Genomic DNA, 21,757 nt, shown 5'->3' on the forward strand with positions numbered 1-21,757 from the left:
GGGGGGGGCTTTAAAGTATCCTGTAAAACACAATCATGGCGAATGTTAAGAAAATGTAAAACAAAAATGCTTGGTGTGCAAACCTCTGAATGGACATCACATTTTTCTATTCAAGGATTTCTCTAAGTGATTTATAGATCAAGTGCATTAATGCAAGCTATGAAAAAGTTTATGGGAAGCCTAATTATTGCCGTTAGGTTAACATCCGGGACTTAAAACTCTTTGTGTTCTCTTTTGTCAACATAAATTCCAGGTTGCCTTGCAAGTTTCGATCACATGGAAAGCGTGCATACTGAGTGCATTACGCATGTTCATGTAATACACCCTTCTTTACAATGGAGTTTGATGATGTTTTGAAGAAAGTAGGAGAGTTTGGCCCATATCAGAAGCGAGTTTTAGCTATTCTAAGCATAACATGGATTATTATCGGCCCCATTATGATATATTCTGTATTCGGGATCGCAACGCCAGACCACAGGTTAGAGTTACTTTTGATTTGGGATATTTTTTTTTTTTTTTATAATTTTTCGAAACAGCTTAATATTAACAGTTCATGGTCTACTATTCAGATTTTTAAAGGTTGTCAACTGCGTGTTCAAAGCTCAATATTGTTGATAAAATGATTTGATGAAGAGTTCTATACTTTTTATTTTAATAAACATTTAAACATACTATTAGATCGAAAATATTAAATGAAGGACATTGGTGTTTTTGTAACATTGACTTCAATATACATTTTAAATAGTTTTACATGTTACTTTTTTATCGGCCTATAACCAAATGTATTGTCACCAAGCGCTTGATGTCAAAGTGACAACAAAAATTGCATTAGTGGATCTTTCACTACTGTATATTAAATGGTCAGATATTTTTAAATCGAACTGCAATAATGTTGTATTGTAAGTATAAATTATAAGTGGTTTAAACAGTTACATTAATAAGTAGCTTAAATTTTCACCAAAATCATAAGTGAAGAACCCCCATGATATGTGTCAATGTTTCAATAACATTTTAATATGGTCTTCACAACCTATAGTTTTCACTGCATTTATCTATAACATGAATGAGATTGAGAGGTCACAAGGTCCTCTCGTAATTATTATAACCTTCACTTTTATAGATTTTGATCTTTAATCTTTGAGCATAAACTGATCAATTGTGATAGTAAACGGTTAAAGATAAGAGCAAAATGTCGAATGTGTTAAATCGTCCAGAATCTTGGCACAAAAGCAGACCCGAAAGGACGAGCACAGATTCTTTTATCCAATGGACCTTCAATTGGAAAAGATAAGGAGAAATGAGGAGAAATACCTAGATGTTATCCAAATGAGCTGAAAATAAAGATAAATTGTATGCTGTTAAAAAAATTAAAATTTGTTGAGCAGTTTTGTTATTGATTGATTGTTGTTGTTCATTTATTTTTAGGTGTGGAATTCCTGATTATACTAATGACACCTATAACATTCAAAATAGTCACCACCAAGAATTGATCAAAAAATATATTCCTATTGGTTCAGACGGTTTGTACATGTACGATGAATGTCACGTGTACCGATTCAACCAATCCACTCCCTCAGTTTTTAATGACAGTGGAGTTTTGGAAGAATGTTCTTCCTGGGTTTTCGACAAAACTCTCTTTGATGAAACTATTGTCACAAAGGTATATTATCTTACCTTATTTGAATTCAAACATTATATCAAATGAAAAAATATTCTTTCTCTTAAATGATGTTGAAGTTGTATAATGCATAAAATGTTTATTTGTCCTGTCAAATTTCAGATGAATCTAGTCTGCAAGGAAAAGTACAAGGTCTCACTGAGCAAAACGATTTTTTTCGGAGGAGTTTTGATAGGGTCATTTTTGTTTGGAATGCTATCGGATGTGTAAGTCAAAGCCAACGAAATGTCTGTTATTTTAATCAACAAGTAAAAGTTTTCTTTTTTATAAGCAACAAATACAAACGATGGAAGACTTAAATTTATGGTAAATGAATGGATGACAGACTTTCGTATGGATGAATTGACGAAGTGTCATTAAGGATATCTATCAAACATTAGTAAAATCCTAATCTACATCAACAAAAACGTGCATGATATATTTGCATACCAGTAAGATAGGAATCTCGTAAAGACTTTCAATGCTTAATCGTGGCAGAGGACAGTTTTATAGTGGCTCTAAATTCACATTCATTATTTTTATCAGGCTTGGACGGCGATATACTCTTTTAATTGGGCTTTTATTAGTATTTGCTTCAAAGATGGCGATGGCATGGGCAGGCGTCTATTCAACATTCGCCATTTTGTATATGTGCGCCGGAGCTGGCGTCGTCGGAATATTTATGACGTCATTTGTTCTTGGTAAGAAACATAGGATAATATTACGATTTCAATTGTACATTATTAAGCAAAGGGTTCCATTCATAGTTTACTGATATGTTTCATAATACCTGTCCCCGTTACATGTAGAATTGCCTTTAAAATCATTAAGAGAATATTTTCGAAAAAAATAACAAAATACGAATTAGGATGATATAGGCTGCAGCTTTAATAATTGTTTTAAAGACAAATGTCAGACAAACATTTCACAATTATTATTGACCACACACCTAAATTGGTGACGAGCATTATGACACTGCGCCTTCTAGGGTTATCCATAGCAAGGCGTTACAATATGTACTATTCGACTCCTAGGGTACCGCTTAGGACTAAGCTGGGATATCAGTGTAGTTGCCTTATATGGGATTCCTTAGCGAGGCTACTACCTGTACCAAACAAGTAAGCCGAATATACCGAGTAAGGCAAAATAAACCCACCGGTTTTAAAAAACTTCAATGACGTCACCCATTTTTATTAGTCTACGTATATTTTACCGATTCAACCATCACTAGTTGGATATTTAAAGATCCAACTGGCCATCAGTTAGATATTCAAATATCCAACTGCCTATTGCTTGGATATTTAAATATCCAACTGTGCATACAAACATAATTAAGCAATGAACAAAAGAGATAAAAGAGTTTAGAATGTATTTCCAATGCACATAAAAAATAATTACTCCGAATTTGTCACACTATTATAATTGATATCATATGCACACGGAATTAATCACTTCGCATTTTTCACACCATTAGAATTGTGTTAAAAATGTACTTTCAATGCTCACAAAAATTAAAATTCCTCCGAATTTTGCACGCTTGTAGACTCTTGTCGTCAAAAAAATATCCAATACTTATACGATGGTAATTTTAACAGAATGTTTCCGGTCTTAAATTTTGAAAGCATCACTTTTTGACACGCTTATAAATACATTTTCACATTGAACCTTAAACCACATCACTTCCTGTTGCTGAACATTATTTCAGGAGTCCGTTATCAGCAAATCCCCTCAGTTTTTTTCTAGGTTCATCTCTGTTCTAATACTTTTCCAGCATACTTCCCAAAACAATTTAATAAATTTACAGCCCATCTATTTTTTGTCACCTTTTATATTGCAGATATGGAATATTTTTAAAGCAGGTTCTGCATAACATCGACAATCTTTTCATCTGAATTAGCATTACATGTACTAGAAGTATTGTCCGAATGGAACTCCATAAGATTCCAACACTTTTCCTAAACAAATCATCATCTTAAATGTAATGATAGATTTCCAACCTTTTGTCAAACAAAATTCTGTAGTTTTCTTCTGCTTTCATGTCAAAAGTATTCAAAACACTATCTGAACCTCTCTTAATTTACTTTGGATTTAAAACTATTCTTCATCTGATTTCATGACTGTTCAGTACAATAGAAAGGTTTGAAATGACATTAGCACCATACAGTTTCATGCTCATGAATAAAAAGGGGTGTTCGATTAGGCTATTGAATTGTGTCACTGTTGGATATCTGAATGGGCTAGATCCCATTGTATTACAGCAAAGTTGGATATATGAATGGCTTAATGTTTCTTTGGGGTCCAAAGTGGGGAAGTTTTTTAAGTAAGATAAATAACTCGATAGCGTTGAATAGTTTAGAGAAAACATCCCCTCCTCGGGCCTTCGGCCCTCGGAGGGAATGTTTTCTATAAACTATTCATCACCATCTCGTTATTTATCCATTACATACCGAACGGGGTATGAGCTTACTAATATTTTCACAGATTCCTCGATCCTAGTGCATAGCAAGCTTATAATGATTCCAAGGGTAACCCTTAACGAGCCACCACATGATCTACCAGGCATATAAAATACATAGTCAAACATAAAATAATCATACTATGATAACTAATGTGTCTGCTTGTCTGAATCATTCGCCATTCAGAGATGATTGTACATCTTTGCCACCCACCGAATACACTTTATGAGAGATAAAGCTTCTATCGCAGATTGTAAAGTGTTTGTTATAATTGCTTTTCCTACATCCGACATATGATCTCCGTCAACGCGGTATAGCCTCTCCTCCGAAAATTCTATACTAAGATGATTAACATCTCTACTTTTAACAGATGCAACCACCCAGCTCTCATAATCCTTTTCTGTTCCCGTTCTACGGAGCACGACCCCTTATCCAATTTCAGCATTAGAATATATATAGAGGATATAAAATGTTTTGTAGATGATAATTGAATTTATTTCACGAGTGGGGCAGCATTTTTTTTTATTTTCACAAGTGCGAAGCACGAATGGAAATAACAAAAATCCTGTCTCACGAGTGAAATAAATACTATATTCATCTACAAAACATTGAATTTTCTGTTTATTACATTTTCTTAGATTTTCCCTTTGCCTCTGTCTTTTCGTAACACAGTATCATAGGCTGTGACGTCAAAGTTGAGCGGTTGAAACGTCATATCTAAGCGATTGCGAGAATGAAAAACGTTGTAAACATGGATTTTTAACGACATAGGCCTATTTGGAAAAAAACTTTGGCAGTATAAAGATTAGTCTCTGTCAGGACGGCTAATTAACTCTATCTTATAACAGGCCAGAGGATTTTTTTTAAATACTCATCGTGAAGGGGAGGAAAATCATCGAAAGTTTTCCCGCACTCCTGTTGTTTTCACACGGTGAGAATAGCATTTTGATATTCTTTCACACTGTGTCAAAATATCGCTTTTTCAGTAAATAAGTTATAGTATTTCACTGTTGAAAATGTAATAATAGATCATATTACTATAGTATTTTACAAGTTGTTAATCTATTTGCCAGTACACATGTTGCGTTCTATTCTTGTACACAATTCCTCTCTTTGAATTGGCGTGATATCATTTCCCTCTAAATGGATTATCAAGTATGAGGAAGGAGGAAATTTCGCTATTTTTTTTTCAACAGAATCGGTAACCCCCCGCCTTCTCATTCACCGTTTGCCAATCCAAGTTACCTGAATGCCTAAATTATCCAAACGTAAGTTAGCAGTCATATTTGCAGTTGGTTGTATTGCAACGTTAAAACTGACACCAGACTGGGTCGGCACATGCGCTACAGCAAAGCTAGACACCGGCTTGGATTGGACAACAATCAAGCGCAACCATAAATCTAAATTTCATTTTGACCAATTTCAGTAAGAAACTGTTTGATCTACTCTGAATTGCTCATCGTAAATCATCCAACCCATATCAGGAAAATTCCTCGCTGTATAGCAAACAATAAACATATACTGCACGAGTTTCGATGCCCTCCCTGAATGTTTTTTTTTAATGTAGTCATGCAAAAATACAAAAAAACCCATCTATCTCTATCGATGGTTGTTATTTTTTTTTCATTTAGCATTTTAAGCTACGCCCCTAGCTCACTCTTTTCATTAGAGACAAAACTGCTCCCGGCAGCAAACTGCTGCTGTTCTGCACTGCCCTTTGTAAGCAGGGCTTAGTTCATATAACTACTAACTCATATTTAAATGAAGCCGAGCATGGGCACCTCTATCGTCCCCAGCACAAGCCTCCATGTTTGGCATGGTCCCGAAATTATCTGCTGCTGTCACGACAGTTTCCCTAGAGCAGGCCAAGTACTAGTGATCGCCCTAGGGGCTGAATTAGCTTTCTTCAAGAACGTGGATATTCCGCCCGAGATCCAGGAATCCATTGTGGTCTCCAATGGGGCTTGGTGAACAGCTGCTAGGCGCCTCCTTCAACCTCTATCTGTTTGCCGCTTGGAACCTCTAGTTCTTTGATTTGTTCTTGCCCTAGTGTAACTGGCAATAGCATTGGTCTTCATGGATCTTGCGTGCGGCAAAGTAAAGCTTTTAAGTATAACCGTTCAAGGAAACTTATTTAAACAATTATTTCAAGTGCAGAACGCCAAAGAGGTTTTGAGAAAGAGGAGGAAATCGGCATGTGCGCCCCTCTTTTATGCTCGCAGTAATCGAGGGAAGGTGTCAAAGTGACGTACACCCTTTTGTTTTCGGAAATCAATTATATACTTTTAATTTGCAATTGCATGAACGATCGTAATTTTAATAAATTTTTTTTTAAATAAACCATCATTCTAAATTTATCGAAAAACAAGAAACAATTTTACCTGTTTAAAAAGTCAGAATTTTTTTTAAAATGTTATATGTCATATTTGAACTTCAAACATCGTGGATTTAGCAAGCAGAATGTAAAACAAACTTTGTTTTAAAAATGATTTAATTACAGAATGTTTTTAAGTTTTGTGTGAGCTATTTGTGCGTAAATCACACAGACTTTTCACGTAGGCATATTTCATGAAGCGCGCTAGCGCTTCATGAAAAATATGCTTACGTGCAAGTCTGTGTGATTTAAACACCAACAATGCACTAAGCTTAAAAACTTTCCTTATATTTACATTTTTCATGTTTAAATGCGTCAAAAATATACTCAATGTTTGAATTTCTCGCTGCCCTATATCGTCATATTTTTATTAACGTCTCTATAGCTTCATTATGACGCCACTTTAGCGCGAGGTTCTCCGTGTATATTTCTACGGGTTAGTATACACAAAAATGGCTTTCAAATCAATTTCACAGTTGCCTATGAGAAAATGTAAATATTGAAAAGTATTGAGAAGGAAAAATATGAAATCGTATACCAGGCAAAAAAATATTGAGTTCAAATTTTCTGAATTTATTAAAACCTTCTAAATGAATTATCTGATGCATTTCTATACCATTTTGTAATGAGGGACAGATATTATGAAACAACCTGTACTTCCATAAATATATATTGAAGCTGTGATCGGAATATCAAAAAATGATTCATTTTTGCCATTTCATAGGCATTTAATTCTTTAAAAAAACTGTTCGCATTTTTTTTTATTGTTATGGGATAAGAAATGAAATGACATACTTTACAGGTATGGAATGGGTTGGTTATTCCAAGAGAATTTTCGCTGGTTGTGTTGTCCCTTTGGTTGAACCGCTGGGAGAGTTGTATTTTATCCTAATATCATATCTCACACGTTCCTGGCATTGGATGGCTATTTTCAGCGCTATTCCTATTGGTTTATACATAACATTTTGGTGGTAGGAATTTTATCGTTAAGTATTATTCAAATCTAATGATCTATTTTTTTTATCTTGACCCACAAGAGTTCATAGGTTTTATTTTGTATGTTTCGAAGCAAATCTTAAGTCAAATGCAAATTTTATCTGATACAAGAATTGTTTGTCAGCTTTTATATATTTTTGACAAATGTACCCTTCAATACAGATGAACTTTTCTATTAAAAAAATCCAACATGGTACGTTTCTTTATCCTGGATAAAGAAAAGGTATCTTCACAGTTCATGATTCTTTTGATTCTAATCATATATTATAGGATCAGAGGGACATTAATATCTATTAATTTTGTAAAAAAAAAATTCTTATTTGAAATAGTAGGTTTTTCAATAGCCGGAATTAGTAAGAGAAATCTCATAATCATGCTGTATGAAAATTCTTCAGTCAAACAGGTATTCTACTGACCACACAGAATTGTAGAAATAGCACTGGAAGTCCTCTCCCTTTATTACAATATACATATAACCATACACAAACGTACATTTAAACAAAGGTTCATTCCGGAGTCTCCACGATGGTTGTGTGGAAAGGGCAGGAAACAAGACGCTGCAATTCTGTTGAAGAGAGCAGCAGAGTGGAACCATACCGAATTTTCTCCAGAGATATTAGACAATATTGCCCCAAAGGAGAAGGAGGCAGGCAAAGTGTGGTTGCTGTTTTCTAACAGGAAGCTCGGACTGAGGACAGCTATTATCTTCTACAACTGGTAAACTACGATATATAAAAATCTCAATTAATATACAATTATATCACAAGATTTTACCAAAATCAACAGCTTAAAAACTTACGATTTTTCAACTTTATACACAACCATTCCCCACGATAAATTAAAGTCCAGGCTTTTTGATACCATTGACAGCTGCTTTTTCAATGAAAATGGAACTCGTAAATATACTTACCTTGTAATAATAATAATAATAATAATAATACTTTATTTAAAGAGGGTAACCCGATTAGTGCAATGCACTAGTCTTCCTCGGGGCCCTCTAAACATATTAATAATAATACAATTACATGTATGAAAACATTGTACACTAATTAAATAATACAACATGATGGAAAAATACAAGTACAATTAAAAGTTTAGGACATGGAATTACGTTACTTAAACAGTGTTGCGGCAAGTTATAATAAATTTTTTCACATTTTTACGAAATGTGTTTACAGTTGGTGAAAAACGTATATACAAAGGTAATTTGTTCCATAAATGAACACCGGAATAATGAAAAGAATTTTTAAATTGATTTGTTCGATATTTCGGTAGACGAAGGTCATAGTTGGTTTCAGATCGTAAAACATAATTATTAGAAGAAATAAATTCAAAAGAGTCTCTTAAATAATCAGGTGCCATACCATGAAGTGTTTTGTACAGTAATACATATTTATGAAAATCAATCAACTCATATATGGTCAGCCATCCAAGTTTTTCAAATAATGGTAGTGAAGGGGCATCATAAGCCACATCTAATATAATCCGGGCTGCCCTTTTTTGCAATTTAAAAACTCTATCTATGCCAGCACCTGGCGCATTACCCCAAATAGTTAGACAACAATTTAAAGAAGGCAGAATGTAGGCATTATAGAATAGTTTTCTTGTGTGTAATGGGAGAATTTTTTTAATTCTGCGTAAGGTATATAATTTATACGTCAAAGATTTACAAACTGAGTCAATATGGTAACTACAGCGCAATGAATGATCAATATATACTCCCAAAAGTTTTTCAGATTCAACATTTTCAATTAATTTGTTTGAAGCTTATAAATTTAATTCAGGAGAATTTATCTTTGATTTTCTATGTTGAGTTCCCATAAGCATACATTTTGTCTTATTGGTATTCAACACCATTTGATTTTTGGAACACCAATTTTCAATCTCACACAAATCAAAGTTAAGGGCATTCTCAATACCTTCTACATTTTTATGATGTGTATGTAAGGTTGCATCATCAGTAAACATATCAATATCTGTTCTATTTACATGTAAAGGGAGATCATTTATATACAATAAAAATAATAGGGGACCTAAGATAGATCCCTGGGGCACTCCTGCTGTGACAGGCAAGAAATCAGAGGAATATGTACCTATTTTTACACACTGAGACCTTGAGGTTAGATAAGAATGAAACCATTTAATAGCCATTTGGTCAAAGTGATATGATTGAAGTTTACTTATAAGGATATCATGATTTACCAAATCAAATACCTTGCTAAAATCAAGGAAAGGTATGCCTACTAGATTTCCTTGGTCCATAGCTTGTAACCAATTATCTGTTAGTTTTGTTAGAGCCGTTTGACATGAATGAAATTCTCGAAATCCAGATTGTGATTTAAATAAAAGATCAAAGCTAGAGGTAAAGTTACGTAATTGATCGGCTATGTGTTTTTCAACTAATTTTGATAATGTTGGAAGAATGGATATGGGTCTGTAGTTCCCTGGACCTGCATGGTCGCCATTTTTGAAAATAGGAGTGACTTTTGCTTGTTTTAAACGGGATGGAAATACACCATTAGTAATGCTAGCATTTATAAGATGTGTAATAGATTTGCATATAACATTTGCCGAAAGTTTTAGTAGGCGAGGTCCAATAAAGTCAATGCCTGCTGACTTGTTCACATCAAGTGTATTCAACATATTAAATACTTCAAACTCACTTATTTGATTGATACTGAAAAAATTTTCTTTCCCTAGTTTAGTTTCTGTAAATTGATTTAATAATTCTGAATCAAAACTTTGTACTGATATATTTGCTAATAACTTACAGGATATTTCTGTAAAGTGTTTGTTAAAAATATCAACAATATCCTGTAAATTTTCAAAATCCAAACCATTTTGTGTAATACGGTTAGGTGTAAAATTTTTGGAATCGGATGCCAAATGGTTTAAATAACTCCACATTTCTTTAGGACTTGAACTTTCTTCAATTGCTGATTTGCAATACTTTGATTTGGCTTGATCTATTAATTGTGTGACTTTATTTTTCCAAAATTTGTAATTTTCTGAATTTCTTTGTAGATGGTATGTATCTCGTAAAAGTCTAGCATCATTTATTTCCTGTGTAAGCCATTTAGGTCGAATTTCAGTCTTGACTCTTTTAGTTTTTACTTTGGCATGTTTGTTAAGAATATCATTAAATAATTCATAAAATTTATTCAATATTTCGTTTGGGTCTTTTAGTTCAAGAAGACTGTAAAAATTTGCATTTTCTAAATCTCTTAGAAGCTTATTTTCATTGAATTTTTTAAAATCTCGATATTGGATTTCAGTATGTTTTCCCTTACGCTGTATGCAGTTAGTTTTCCGTGTCAAACATACAGGGTAGTGGTCAGATATAGCAATAGGGGGCACACTGGTTTCACATATGTTTTCTGGTTTGGTTGTATAAAAATGATCAATTAAGGTACTTGAGGTACTTGTTATTCTAGTTGGAACAGTAATTATCTGTGAAAATCCAAACTCCTGTAAAGCAGATGTCCAGTATTGTGGGGGGTCTTTCATTAAATCAATATTAAAATCACCTGCTAGAATTATTTCAGTATCATCACAGCAGGAGGCACGGTTTACCTCCCTTGCTAGGTCCTCTGCCCAGCAGGAGGGGGCAGATGGTGGACGATAAGCAGAGCAATAAAATATAGGTTTTGAAATTCTTAAATTTATCTCTAGCCAGATTGTCTCAATATTACTGATTTCAAAATCAGTTCTACGTTTATATGAAATATCATTTGAAATGTATATTAAAATTCCACCACCTGCCTTTATTACACGATCTTTTCTTTCAAAAACGAAGCCCTCAATATTCAATTCAGAGTTGCCTATCTGCTCGGTCAAAAATGTTTCACATATACCTAAAATATCTAAAGTTTGTCTATTTTGGAGCAGTAGTTTTATTTCATCAATTTTTGGAATAATATGACAAATATTTAAATTTCCGAATCGTAAACCTTTTTTTACCAACCCAAATCCTTGGTTCTTTTGTGTTGTTTGAATATCATTTTTATCGGTCAAAGGAACTGGGTTTTTTACTTGTGAAACAGATTTGAATGAGCTAGGCATAGGAGATATGACAGTAGTTTGTATAGCTGATCTCTGATTACTTTTAGAATCTGTGTTCAATTGAGTCTTTCGTTTAACATGTGGTTTTCTTGACAATTTAAAATTTGTAGAGTTATTACAGTTATCAGTATGGTCGTCGCATGAACATTGAAAATTGTTACATTCATTACATAAAATACTAAGAATAGAAAATATACTAGATTTTGGTAAAGATTTAGTTTGGTTGTGGACGGCTACACATTCATTGCCTGATACCTAGTACATGTATGGACAGGATTTCGTCTTGTGTCCTAATTCACCGCAGTTCCAGCAGTCAAGCTTTCGTCCGTGTCTGCAGTGGCGTGATGTGTGTCCGTGTTCACTACAGAAGTAGCAAGTCACAGACTGATAAAAGCTTGCATTGGAGTCCGTATTGGTTCGACCGGAATTCACACGCAGAATTGAAACTTCGCTGTTAATCCGTTTAAGCAGCATTGACGTCCCCTTGTCTGAAAGATGAATACCGTCTTTCCAATAATGCATACGGTTTACCTCCTTGAATTCACTTTTGTTGGAAATAAAGACACCTCCATATTCATCACATACATATTTTAGTGTGGTATTCACATGAGATACATCCACATCCCGTCTTGGTAATACTTCGGAAAAATATACTTTGGTTCCCGGAGAACGATGTTTGATGTTGGAGATGATTTCCGCGGCATCATGTTCAATGGCGTCCATGTCTCGATGAGATGAGGCATCATTTCCCCCGGCTTGGATAATGATGTGGGAGTATTCTGCTACATTTATTTTGAGAAGTTTAGCTTTGATGTGGGAAAGTTTAGCCCCTCTATTTGTTCTTACATGAACACCCTTTTGTAGTCCTCTTGTTCTTACCCGTTGTAGGATTGAACTGTCAATTATAAGTTTTGTATTACCAGATTTTTCCTTTTCTTCAATCATGGATCTTGCAGGTGTATGTATTGGGTGGTTGTGTGGTTCAGTGTTTGTACATTTTGTTTTCTTTTCCGGTAAAGAATGTTCGCACTGAGTGTGTCTAGATATGGAATTCGTTGGTGCAGATTTTAAACCATGCACGTCTGTTTCCTTGTTTTTCACAACCTTGATTGATGTCTGAGTGTTTTTGTCAACCAGTATTGGTTTGTAGTGATCGTCTTCTTTTATTTGACATTTTAGTTTTTCTTTTAATTCTTGTAATTCTTTAGCTAAATTACAGATAGCCAGTTGTAGGGATTGAATTGTATTCGCACACTGTGTACAATTTTGTACATCACTTGACTGACTGGTCGACACAAGAGAAGCACTTTTAACTGGAGTTGATGCCATTTGTGGTGACGATTGGCCCAGAACATTACTAATATTGTTAGTATCTTTGCTCTTGATGTCGTGAATGAATTTGTTAAGCCAGGTATTTGCTGACGAACCTTGAATGTGTAAGACGCTAGTCCCAGCATAGACTGTGGCCGTCACAGAATCACAATCAGACTTGAAAATTTTTCCATTTTTCCCTACTTCTTTAATTGGTTTTAGTTCCTCATTTAAATAGCTCAAAATAGTTACATATTTTTCTTGTTGGAAGGACACAGTTATACTGTATTTGTTATATGTCACATTTAGGAAGTGTGGTATACTCACATCAGTAGTAGTGATATTTTCATCTCCATCAAATGATTGTGTAAGTCCAGAAAAGGATTTAAATAAGCTTGAATTAATACTTTGATCCATATATTCATTAGACTCAGCCATATATTTTGGCAAGGAAAACACAACACAATCACTCATAGTAATTCAACATAGGTAACAGGTAAGATTAGAGCTGCCCCCCCCCCCCAAAAAAAAAAACACGTCTTATCAGTTCGGCTGCTTATCAAAGGCTCATTGTCATTGGTCATTTGCAAAATTATTTTGTTGAAAATACATTCTGATTGTACACACAAGTACTCTGAAGTTGATATTAAAAAGATGCTTGAGTTTCTGATTGACAATATCTATGTGGTTTTTGGAGACCAGGTCCTCCAACAATCTATTGGAATTTCTATGGGTACCAATTGCGCCCGTTATTAGCAGACCTTTTTTGTATTCATATGAAGCAGAATTTGTCCAAAATCTTGTACCTGAAAAGAAGAAAACACTTGCTGTGGCCTTCAACTCGACATTTAGATATATCGACGACGTATTGTCAATTAACAATGGCTATTTCCATTCTCATGTCGTTACGATATATCCTGGTGAGCTTGAGATAAAAGATACCACAGAGTCTTACACATCTGTTTCATATTTGGATATTTTACTTGAAAAAGACGTTAATGGTAATCTAACAACCAAGCTTTATGATAAACGTGATGACTTTAACTTTTCAATCGTCAACTTCCCTTACTTATGCAGCAATATACATTCATCACCTGCATACGGGGTATATATCTTTCAGTTGATTCGATACGCAAGAGCATGCTCTACGTATGTACAATTTCTAAAACGAGGTAAATTATTGACAAACAAGTTGATGAAACAAGAATATCAGCTGTTTCATTTTAAGTCATCATTTCGTAAGTTCTATGGTCGATACAATGACCTTGTCAGCAAATACAATTTATCATTGAGTCAAATGCTGACTAACGTTTTTCATACTAATTCTTAGGCCATTATTTACACACTGAATTGTCGACGGATTTTTCCGTTATTTCCCGATCATGACAAAGAGCACACGGCGGGTGTGACCGGTCGGCAGGGGATGATCACTCCTCCATGGCACCTGATCCCTCCTCTGATGTTTGGAGGTCCGTGTTTGCTCTGCTCCTATTTTGTATTGTTTAACGGACTTTTGAGCTTGAATATTGTTTGTTATCTCCATATATTTCATCAACCTATCGTTAATTGAGACAAACTATCATTATGAATTTTTACACTCGCTAATTTAACACACAGATTTAATATCGTTAAACAAAACATTAAATAATGTGCATACTTATTACTAGGACATTTTTTAGAAACATTACATCTTCTTCTTTTCGCAAGGATAATTGAAATAAAACTTTCCTACTTCGTTTTGAGATAGATTTCGAATTAGATAAATATTAAAAATTTTACAGGATAGCAGTTTCAATGGTATTCTTTGGACTGGGCCTAAATACTGCTATGTTCTATGGGAACTTCTACACAAATTTTCTGATATTTGTGCTGTTGGAGTCAATTGGAAGCATGGTTCCCTTATTAACAATCAACAGATTTGGTAGAAAGAGAAGCTATGTATTCTTTGTGACTCTTGGAGGACTGTCGTGCTTTAGTACAATATTTACAGTTAACTTTTTAGGAGAAGGTAAGCTAGTTTTTTTTCGAAATCAGGAATATTAATATTATCTGTTGATGTTTAAAAATTTAAAACGATCTTCTTCACGTTTTTTTCTATAGTTATAAAGCGTCTTTATTGATGTACATGTATTCGGGATTAGGATAAGGTTGTCTGTAAAATATCACAATATACCAGCTGTAGTAACTTCTCTGAACTACCTAGATCTGGTTATAATAGCATATGACGTCAAGTCACTGCAAACTTTAGCTTGCTTGAAAGAAAAGTGTCATAACTTGTACATTTCTTTCATATGACATATAGAATTTGTTTTTTGTTGATGTTAAATTAAGATGATTGGATTGTTGTTTTAAGCTTCAGTGTGCTGTTACGATGGTGGACATTTGAAATATAATATCGAAAAGCTTTCTCCTGTCAGATATACAACGTATATAAACTATAGCTAAAAATACATGTAGAATGTGAAATTTTTCCCGTTGCATGTCCTTATACAGAGTGAGAATATATAGATCGTGTATATATTAGTATAACATAAGGGATTAAAGGGTTTTTATCACGTCTCAAAATTTTTGATATGACAAAGTTTACATGCTATTAAATCATATATTTAAAAAACTTTGCTAGAAAATTAATATTTTTGTTGTTTCAGCGATTCAAAGTTTGAATTTCTCAATATGCATATTTTGATCGCCGATGCTACGCGCCATTGCTCTGACGTCATAGGTGTCAATCCTGGTCAAGCAAAGTACCTATTGTGTATACAAAAGGGCTCACTTGTTGTGTCTATTAAACCTGTTAAAAAATAATCAAGAGATAATTAAATAATTGACAGCTAGTAAGGTATAATTTAAAGCTTTAGGATGCATAAATATGCACAAGAAAGGTTTTAAGAAGAATTTTTTTTTCCACATTTCCTGGACTTGGTCGAGAGATGAAAGGGGGGTCTTTTTCTGCAAATGCGATGGCGTTTATCTCCATTCAGAACAATCGTTTTTGTCCGATCGATCTCGAATTTTTTCTGTCCTGTAAAATGTTTTAATGAAAGATACCTTTAAAAAAATAAATGACAAACACGCATTTTTTAAAAGTCGCACAGAATCTAGCAGGAATGTTGTGAACTTCGTAATGGCGTACGGCGCCATTGAAGAAGTGTCATTTCTAGTACATGATATTCACTGCTGGAACAGATAGAAGATATACAGGATTTATTTATATATAATTAATTAAAATAATAATGAAGGAGAATTTAAAATTCCCATATTTATAAATGTTTACGAAGTTAAACTTTAGTAATTCGTTCTATTTAGTCGAAGTCCCGAGTTGTCAGCGGCTTCGTCTTCGGTGACCTCTCCTATACTGTCGGCATATTTTCTGGTTATTTCTTTCTGCTAGACGTTCATACATAAAAGATTGACCGTCCATAACCAAAGGAATATAGTCGATGTCAAAATTTCAACCGGCCATATTGTGTATTCTATTTATTTAGCGTAAAAATCTATTCAATATATTTTTTTCTTACGATAAGCTTTACGAGTTCTACTGACCATTGACACCTATGACGTTTCAGTACCACGTGACCCCCATCTAATTAGTGGAGGTTGTTACTTCGAGGACCCTATATTACGGGCGTTTTATCGTCTTAATTACGACCGTTTTCAACATTATTTCATATTTAAACGATAATTATATGTTTTAAGAATATAATAGTGTTTCATTTTTAAGAAATTTAGATACGTGTTAAAAACCCTTTATTAAGGATAAATTGAAGATATTCTGCGTGAATCTCTAAGAGATTCGTGTCCTTTAACAGAATCTTACCAGGAGATCGTATGTACGTACAACAGCCTATTTTGTATAAATTGCGATGAAGAGTATAAAAAGGCCCTTATGTCTGTGGATAAGTTGAAGTTCTCCTGAAATATTTACTTTACAAGTAAAATTCAGATTTAACCCCCCCCCCCCCCAAGCGCTTTCTATTTGCAATAGAACACGATTAATTAATTTTTGTAACAAAACGTTCACAAAATTTTGTTTATCTTTTGTGACGAGTCGATTTTTGTGCAACATTGAGGAAAAATTATAAGTGTCCGCCAGTTGATCAACAAAGCCATGTGACATGATAAATATAGGATCTCCCATGATTTGTAGTTGGATATGATTTTTATCCAACGAGTTGTGTGTTTTTTATCCCCGAGCCTTGGCGAGGGGATAAACACACACAACGAGTTGGATAAAAGTCATATCCAACTACAAATCATGGGAGATTCTTTTTATCCCATGTTTAATACTTCACAACCAATGTTTTACACTGTTTTATATAGGACTCCACTTTATTTTACTTCATCGCGCTAACGCAAAAACCATTGTGACGTCACAACTGTGGATTATGAAAAATTTATCCAATGAGTCATATCCACGGAATAAAGGGGTAAACATGGGATAAATATGCTTTATTATAATACCTGATCAAACTCTCTTATTGGCTGTACAAATTTACATATTGAAACTTTGAACAAATTACAAATTGAACTTAAAACCTAGCACGAAATGAAAGATTGTTTCTAATGCATGTTAAGCCTTGGGACAGCCTTAACAAAGCTGCGTTATTAATCTTATATGCATAGATTTTTTTTCAAATTAAGGGATTTTTTTAATTTAGGAGATACAGAATATTCTCTCCAGTTGAAAATGAATAAACATTGCATGAGATATGCCTTTTACGAAAAGTGAAACAATCATCCTACAAGACATTTAGAGATACCTATAAATAGAGTTTTTGCCTCAAACTAGGTTTTGGAGACAAAGTTTACAAGTTAGATTAACTGATCTTGTGTTTAATATACTAATTGGTTTTGAAAAAAAAGGAATCATTTGAAAGATGTCAATAGATTTTTAAAAATATTTTCCATTTCCTTTAACATGTACTTGAAATGAAACACAAAATGAGACTATATACGTATTTTTAAGTAACTGACTTTATTGAGTTTTAAGAGATTTAGTAAGTAACGTTTGAATTCTGTACCTCGTGTATGTTCTGAGTTTGTAATTATAGATTATTACTACCATTTCCCAAGAAGCATTAAAATATTCTGTACAAATAGAAGAAGTTGAGATTAAAATCATCGAACAGTATCATTATTTCCGGTATTCACGTCATTTTTTTTTTTTTTTTTTTTGTTTCAATTTTTGAAACAATTACAGACCTACAGATACTAACCACTGTTCTTGCTATGATGGGCATGCTGTTTACGACGGCTGGATATGCCACGCTCTTCATTTTCTCAGCGGAGATATTTCCTACTGTTGTCCGTAACGTTGGGATGGGAACCAGTTCTAGCTGGGGCCGTGTTGGAGCAATGATTTCTCCTTTCATAGCAGAAACGGTTTGCATATTATTGAATAGGTACTTCTTAAAAAGCCTTGAAGATACTTAAGAAATGAATTATTTATATTCAGAACATAAAATTTAGTATAAAACTCGATTTTGTAAGTAAAAGGTGTATGAAAATATGGCATCACAATTTTTAACGAGAATATAAAAGTACATAAACCAAAAAATGTTCAAAATAGTGTCCTCTTACTTCAAACTTAACATTCAAAATACAAAATTATACTGTGACGTCAGATATACGAGTAGATTGTATTGTATTGATCGGATTGTCCAGTAAAATCGTAGACACGTCTATAGAAAGAAAGGTAATCAACACTGCTTTCTAAAATTTGCCCTACTCCTTAGTACATTTTTCCCTACTCCTTAGTACATTTTTTCATCAATATACATAGCAAATTTAAATAAATATATGCTCAAATAAACAAAATATGGTATTTTATATTATGTGTGGCATCGTCTTACAGCGCACGTATGATAACGTCAAAGTGTCTACAGCAACGTCACGTTTCATCTTTGTCTAAACAAGTTGGAGAAGCCCCATTTGAATACCGGGAATTTCACCAATGCACACACCCGAGTTCCCCTTTATTCCTCCACAAACAGACGATGGACCAATCTCACATAAATGGAACCTTTTGAAGACTTGTTTTATTAAGTTATAGAAGGTTTTTGTTTGTTTGTATGTTGTTGAACGTCCCTCTCGAGAATTTTTTCACTCATATGGAGACGCCACCACTTGCCGGTGGAGAGCTGCAAATTTTGTCCTATACTCGGCACTTACGGCCATTGAGCAGTGAGGGATCTTTTTCGTGCCAGCACCTACTGCAACACGGGACCTCGGCTTATACGGTCTCATCCGAAGGACCGGTCTCCACGTCCCACAGTGGGATTCGAACCCTATAGAAGGTAGTATCACTTTCATTGAACTAAATAGACAGTCTTTTTCGATGGTCTGAAGGGGTAGCATCTTTCATTATTGCCAGTAGCTGATTGAATGTATGTTTTGTTCTACCCAAGGACTCAATCATAAACTACCGTCACGGTAGCTCACACGGTAGTTGGTAGAGCGCTCGCTCCGTGATCGGAAGGTCTTGTGTCCTTCACAAAAAAAAAATCACGGCCACAGCTGACCTAAGTCGATTAAAAAAAGGTAGCAACTATTCCCTTGCCAAGCGCTTGGCACTTTGAAGTGAAAGTTGCGAATCTTTCGGATGAGACCTTAAAAAATCCGTAGCCTCGTGTCATGGTAGGCGTTGGCACGATAAAGAACCCTCACTGCTCAATGGCCCTGAGTGCCGAGTAAAGGTCTAAATTTGAAGTCCTTCACCGGTATATAGTGATGTCTTTATATGAGTGAAAAATTCTCGAACGGGACGTAAAACAACGTACAATCAATCAATCATAAACTTCCTGTTAAAAAATGCCCATTCCAGTATAAGTGATATTTTTGTTATATTTTGTTATCTTATGTTATCATTTACAGCCTCTTAAGGCGTTATTACTTATCTACATATGGTTGATCTGCTCTACGGTGCGCCGTAACGTCATCAAACGTCGCCATTTTTTGTGTGTTGCGTAAGGCACTGTGATTTTAAAAATTCTCGGGAAACTGCCAAAAAAGCAAATGCCTTGAAATTATCCGAATGACGACATATCAGATAGTGAATTAAAAACATGATAAATTTTACCCCAACCTTGTCTATTTAATACTTTATTTCCAAATAATATTCGCATAATCCTCGACAAAAACCAATTTTTCGGTCGTGCGCTGTAGTACCATACCCTTTGCACATTCCAGTATTAATAACAGAATCTTAATTTTTGCTTATAATTTATCAAAAATATTAAAGTTTACTTAAGGATGATTTTAAAAAAAAATCATTTGCTGAAAATTCAGCTTAGTTCATTGATTTTCGATAAAAACGCGATGTCCACGATTTCATGAAAAATTAAGAAAGGTTAATGCGCATCTGCAAACACTAAATGATGATTTGTAACGCAATGCAGCGCCATATGGTTGATGGTTTCACTGGAGTCGCTATACCTTTGGTCATCTTTGGTGGGGTTTGTCTTATTGGTGCCGGTCTGAGCTTATTTATCCCGGACACTCTAAACAAAAAGTTACCGGAAACCATTGAGGATGGGAAGAACTTCACTAAGTAGGGTTACAATATTTTTACTCTTCCAAATCACATTTAGAGACAATTTCAAGATCTGGACTTGTATTAAGTTTCTGAATCTTTTATTTTGTAGGAAAACTTATCCGGAGAAGACAAATAGAAAAAAAGAAAATGAGGAAAATACTACAACTTATTTTTAACACATAAAAATAAGACTTTTTTCACATTTACATGTAGCTGAAGATTTTGCTTGTAAAAATTTAATATTGCAGTGCTAATAGGGCAACTGTTCATTATTTCAACAGGAAAATACATTTCTTTCTTCTCCATTTCTCGAGCAAAGAGAAAATCGAATTACTTTTACATGTCTAATAAAAGCGTGTTTGTAAACTTCTTTTATCTTTTTTTTTAAACTACCAATTTCGTAAGGCGTTTAATTGACACATATCCTTGCACTTTGAAAAAGTAAAATTTATCCATAATACTTTAAAAAAGTAGAGTATTAATGAAAAGTATTAAAACTATAATCCAGAAAATTCAGAGTAGAAATATGAGAAAGCAAAACCAACTCACCAGTATTGTCAATCCATGCTCAGTGATATATGCAGAGTAACCATATTGAACACATCCGTTAAATCTTAAACATTAACAATACCTTTTAAGGGGTGGGGTTTGGGATATGAGGTTTTATATACGCGTTAATCCGGACCCTGCCCCTTCCGGATGATGTTTTTTGGGAACTGATTTTTTTCCACGATATTCTGTCTCATTTATCCGGAAATTCGCGTTCCGCATCCAGACGGTCGATTTCTAATACAAAACGTAATAATACATTAAAAAATGACTCGTTTATCAGCACAAGATTCTTAGGAGAGTATTGTGTAATGGAAATTACATGTATCAAAATAATATTCATTGAAGTTGTGAATAAGTTGATGATGGGTATAAATAAAATATGATGTGTTTATTTAGTAATTAGAAAGCATGTCGAACGTTCATCTATTACAGAACAAATCATATTTTAGAATCCCTCTCTCTCTCTCTCTTTCTCTCTCTCTCTCTCTCTCTCTGGATCCTTTTTAATGATTGGGAAATTATGAAAAAAGCAATATAAGAAAATGTGTACAAAAATATACAAAAACATGAAACTGATGTTTCAGCATCAAAGGTAATTATTCAATCTGTCTAAGCTCTTAACTTCGATTTGGCGGTTTAGATTTGGACAATGTCATCTTTTTGGTGTCATCCGTACATTTAAAGGTCTTTAGAGAAACGTTCCTCATTCGTGCTGATTAAACTGATTTAGATTTTAGAAAATAATAGAAGGCTATTAATTACTTTTTCTTTATCATCAATCAGAAGGACAACAATATCCGTAAAATTAATATAAA

The 21,757-nt window shown here is 34.0% G+C and overlaps 1 protein-coding gene across 1 annotated transcript; it reads left to right on the forward strand.

Annotated features, from left to right (window-relative positions):
- The first annotated feature begins 335 nt into the window (after positions 1 to 335).
- LOC133186224 (organic cation transporter protein-like) lies at positions 336 to 20,566 on the forward strand. The gene is made up of 8 exons (XM_061321458.1): positions 336 to 478; positions 1,426 to 1,660; positions 1,781 to 1,884; positions 7,988 to 8,200; positions 14,638 to 14,864; positions 18,057 to 18,238; positions 20,254 to 20,405; positions 20,500 to 20,566. Exons 1-8 carry the CDS (start codon positions 336 to 338, stop codon positions 20,564 to 20,566), a joined length of 1,323 nt encoding a protein of 440 aa, XP_061177442.1.
- The last annotated feature ends 1,191 nt before the right edge of the window (positions 20,567 to 21,757 follow it).

This window comes from Saccostrea echinata, unplaced genomic scaffold, assembly GCF_033153115.1.
Source record: "Saccostrea echinata isolate AGI-Se365-2 ecotype Australia unplaced genomic scaffold, CSIRO_AGI_Sech_v1 ptg000013l, whole genome shotgun sequence".
In the NCBI taxonomy this organism is placed as follows: Eukaryota; Metazoa; Mollusca; class Bivalvia; order Ostreida; family Ostreidae; genus Saccostrea; species Saccostrea echinata.

Bases quoted from the DNA above. Each gene is read 5' to 3' on its own strand.
- LOC133186224 (XM_061321458.1), top strand. From the start codon at position 336: ATGGAGTTTGATGATGTTTTGAAGAAAGTAGGAGAGTTTGGCCCATAT. The intron at 8,201-14,637 runs GTAAACTACGAT...AAAATTTTACAG, and splicing joins GCTATTATCTTCTACAACTG to GATAGCAGTTTCAATGGTAT. The intron at 18,239-20,253 runs GTTTGCATATTA...AACGCAATGCAG, and splicing joins CTCCTTTCATAGCAGAAACG to CGCCATATGGTTGATGGTTT.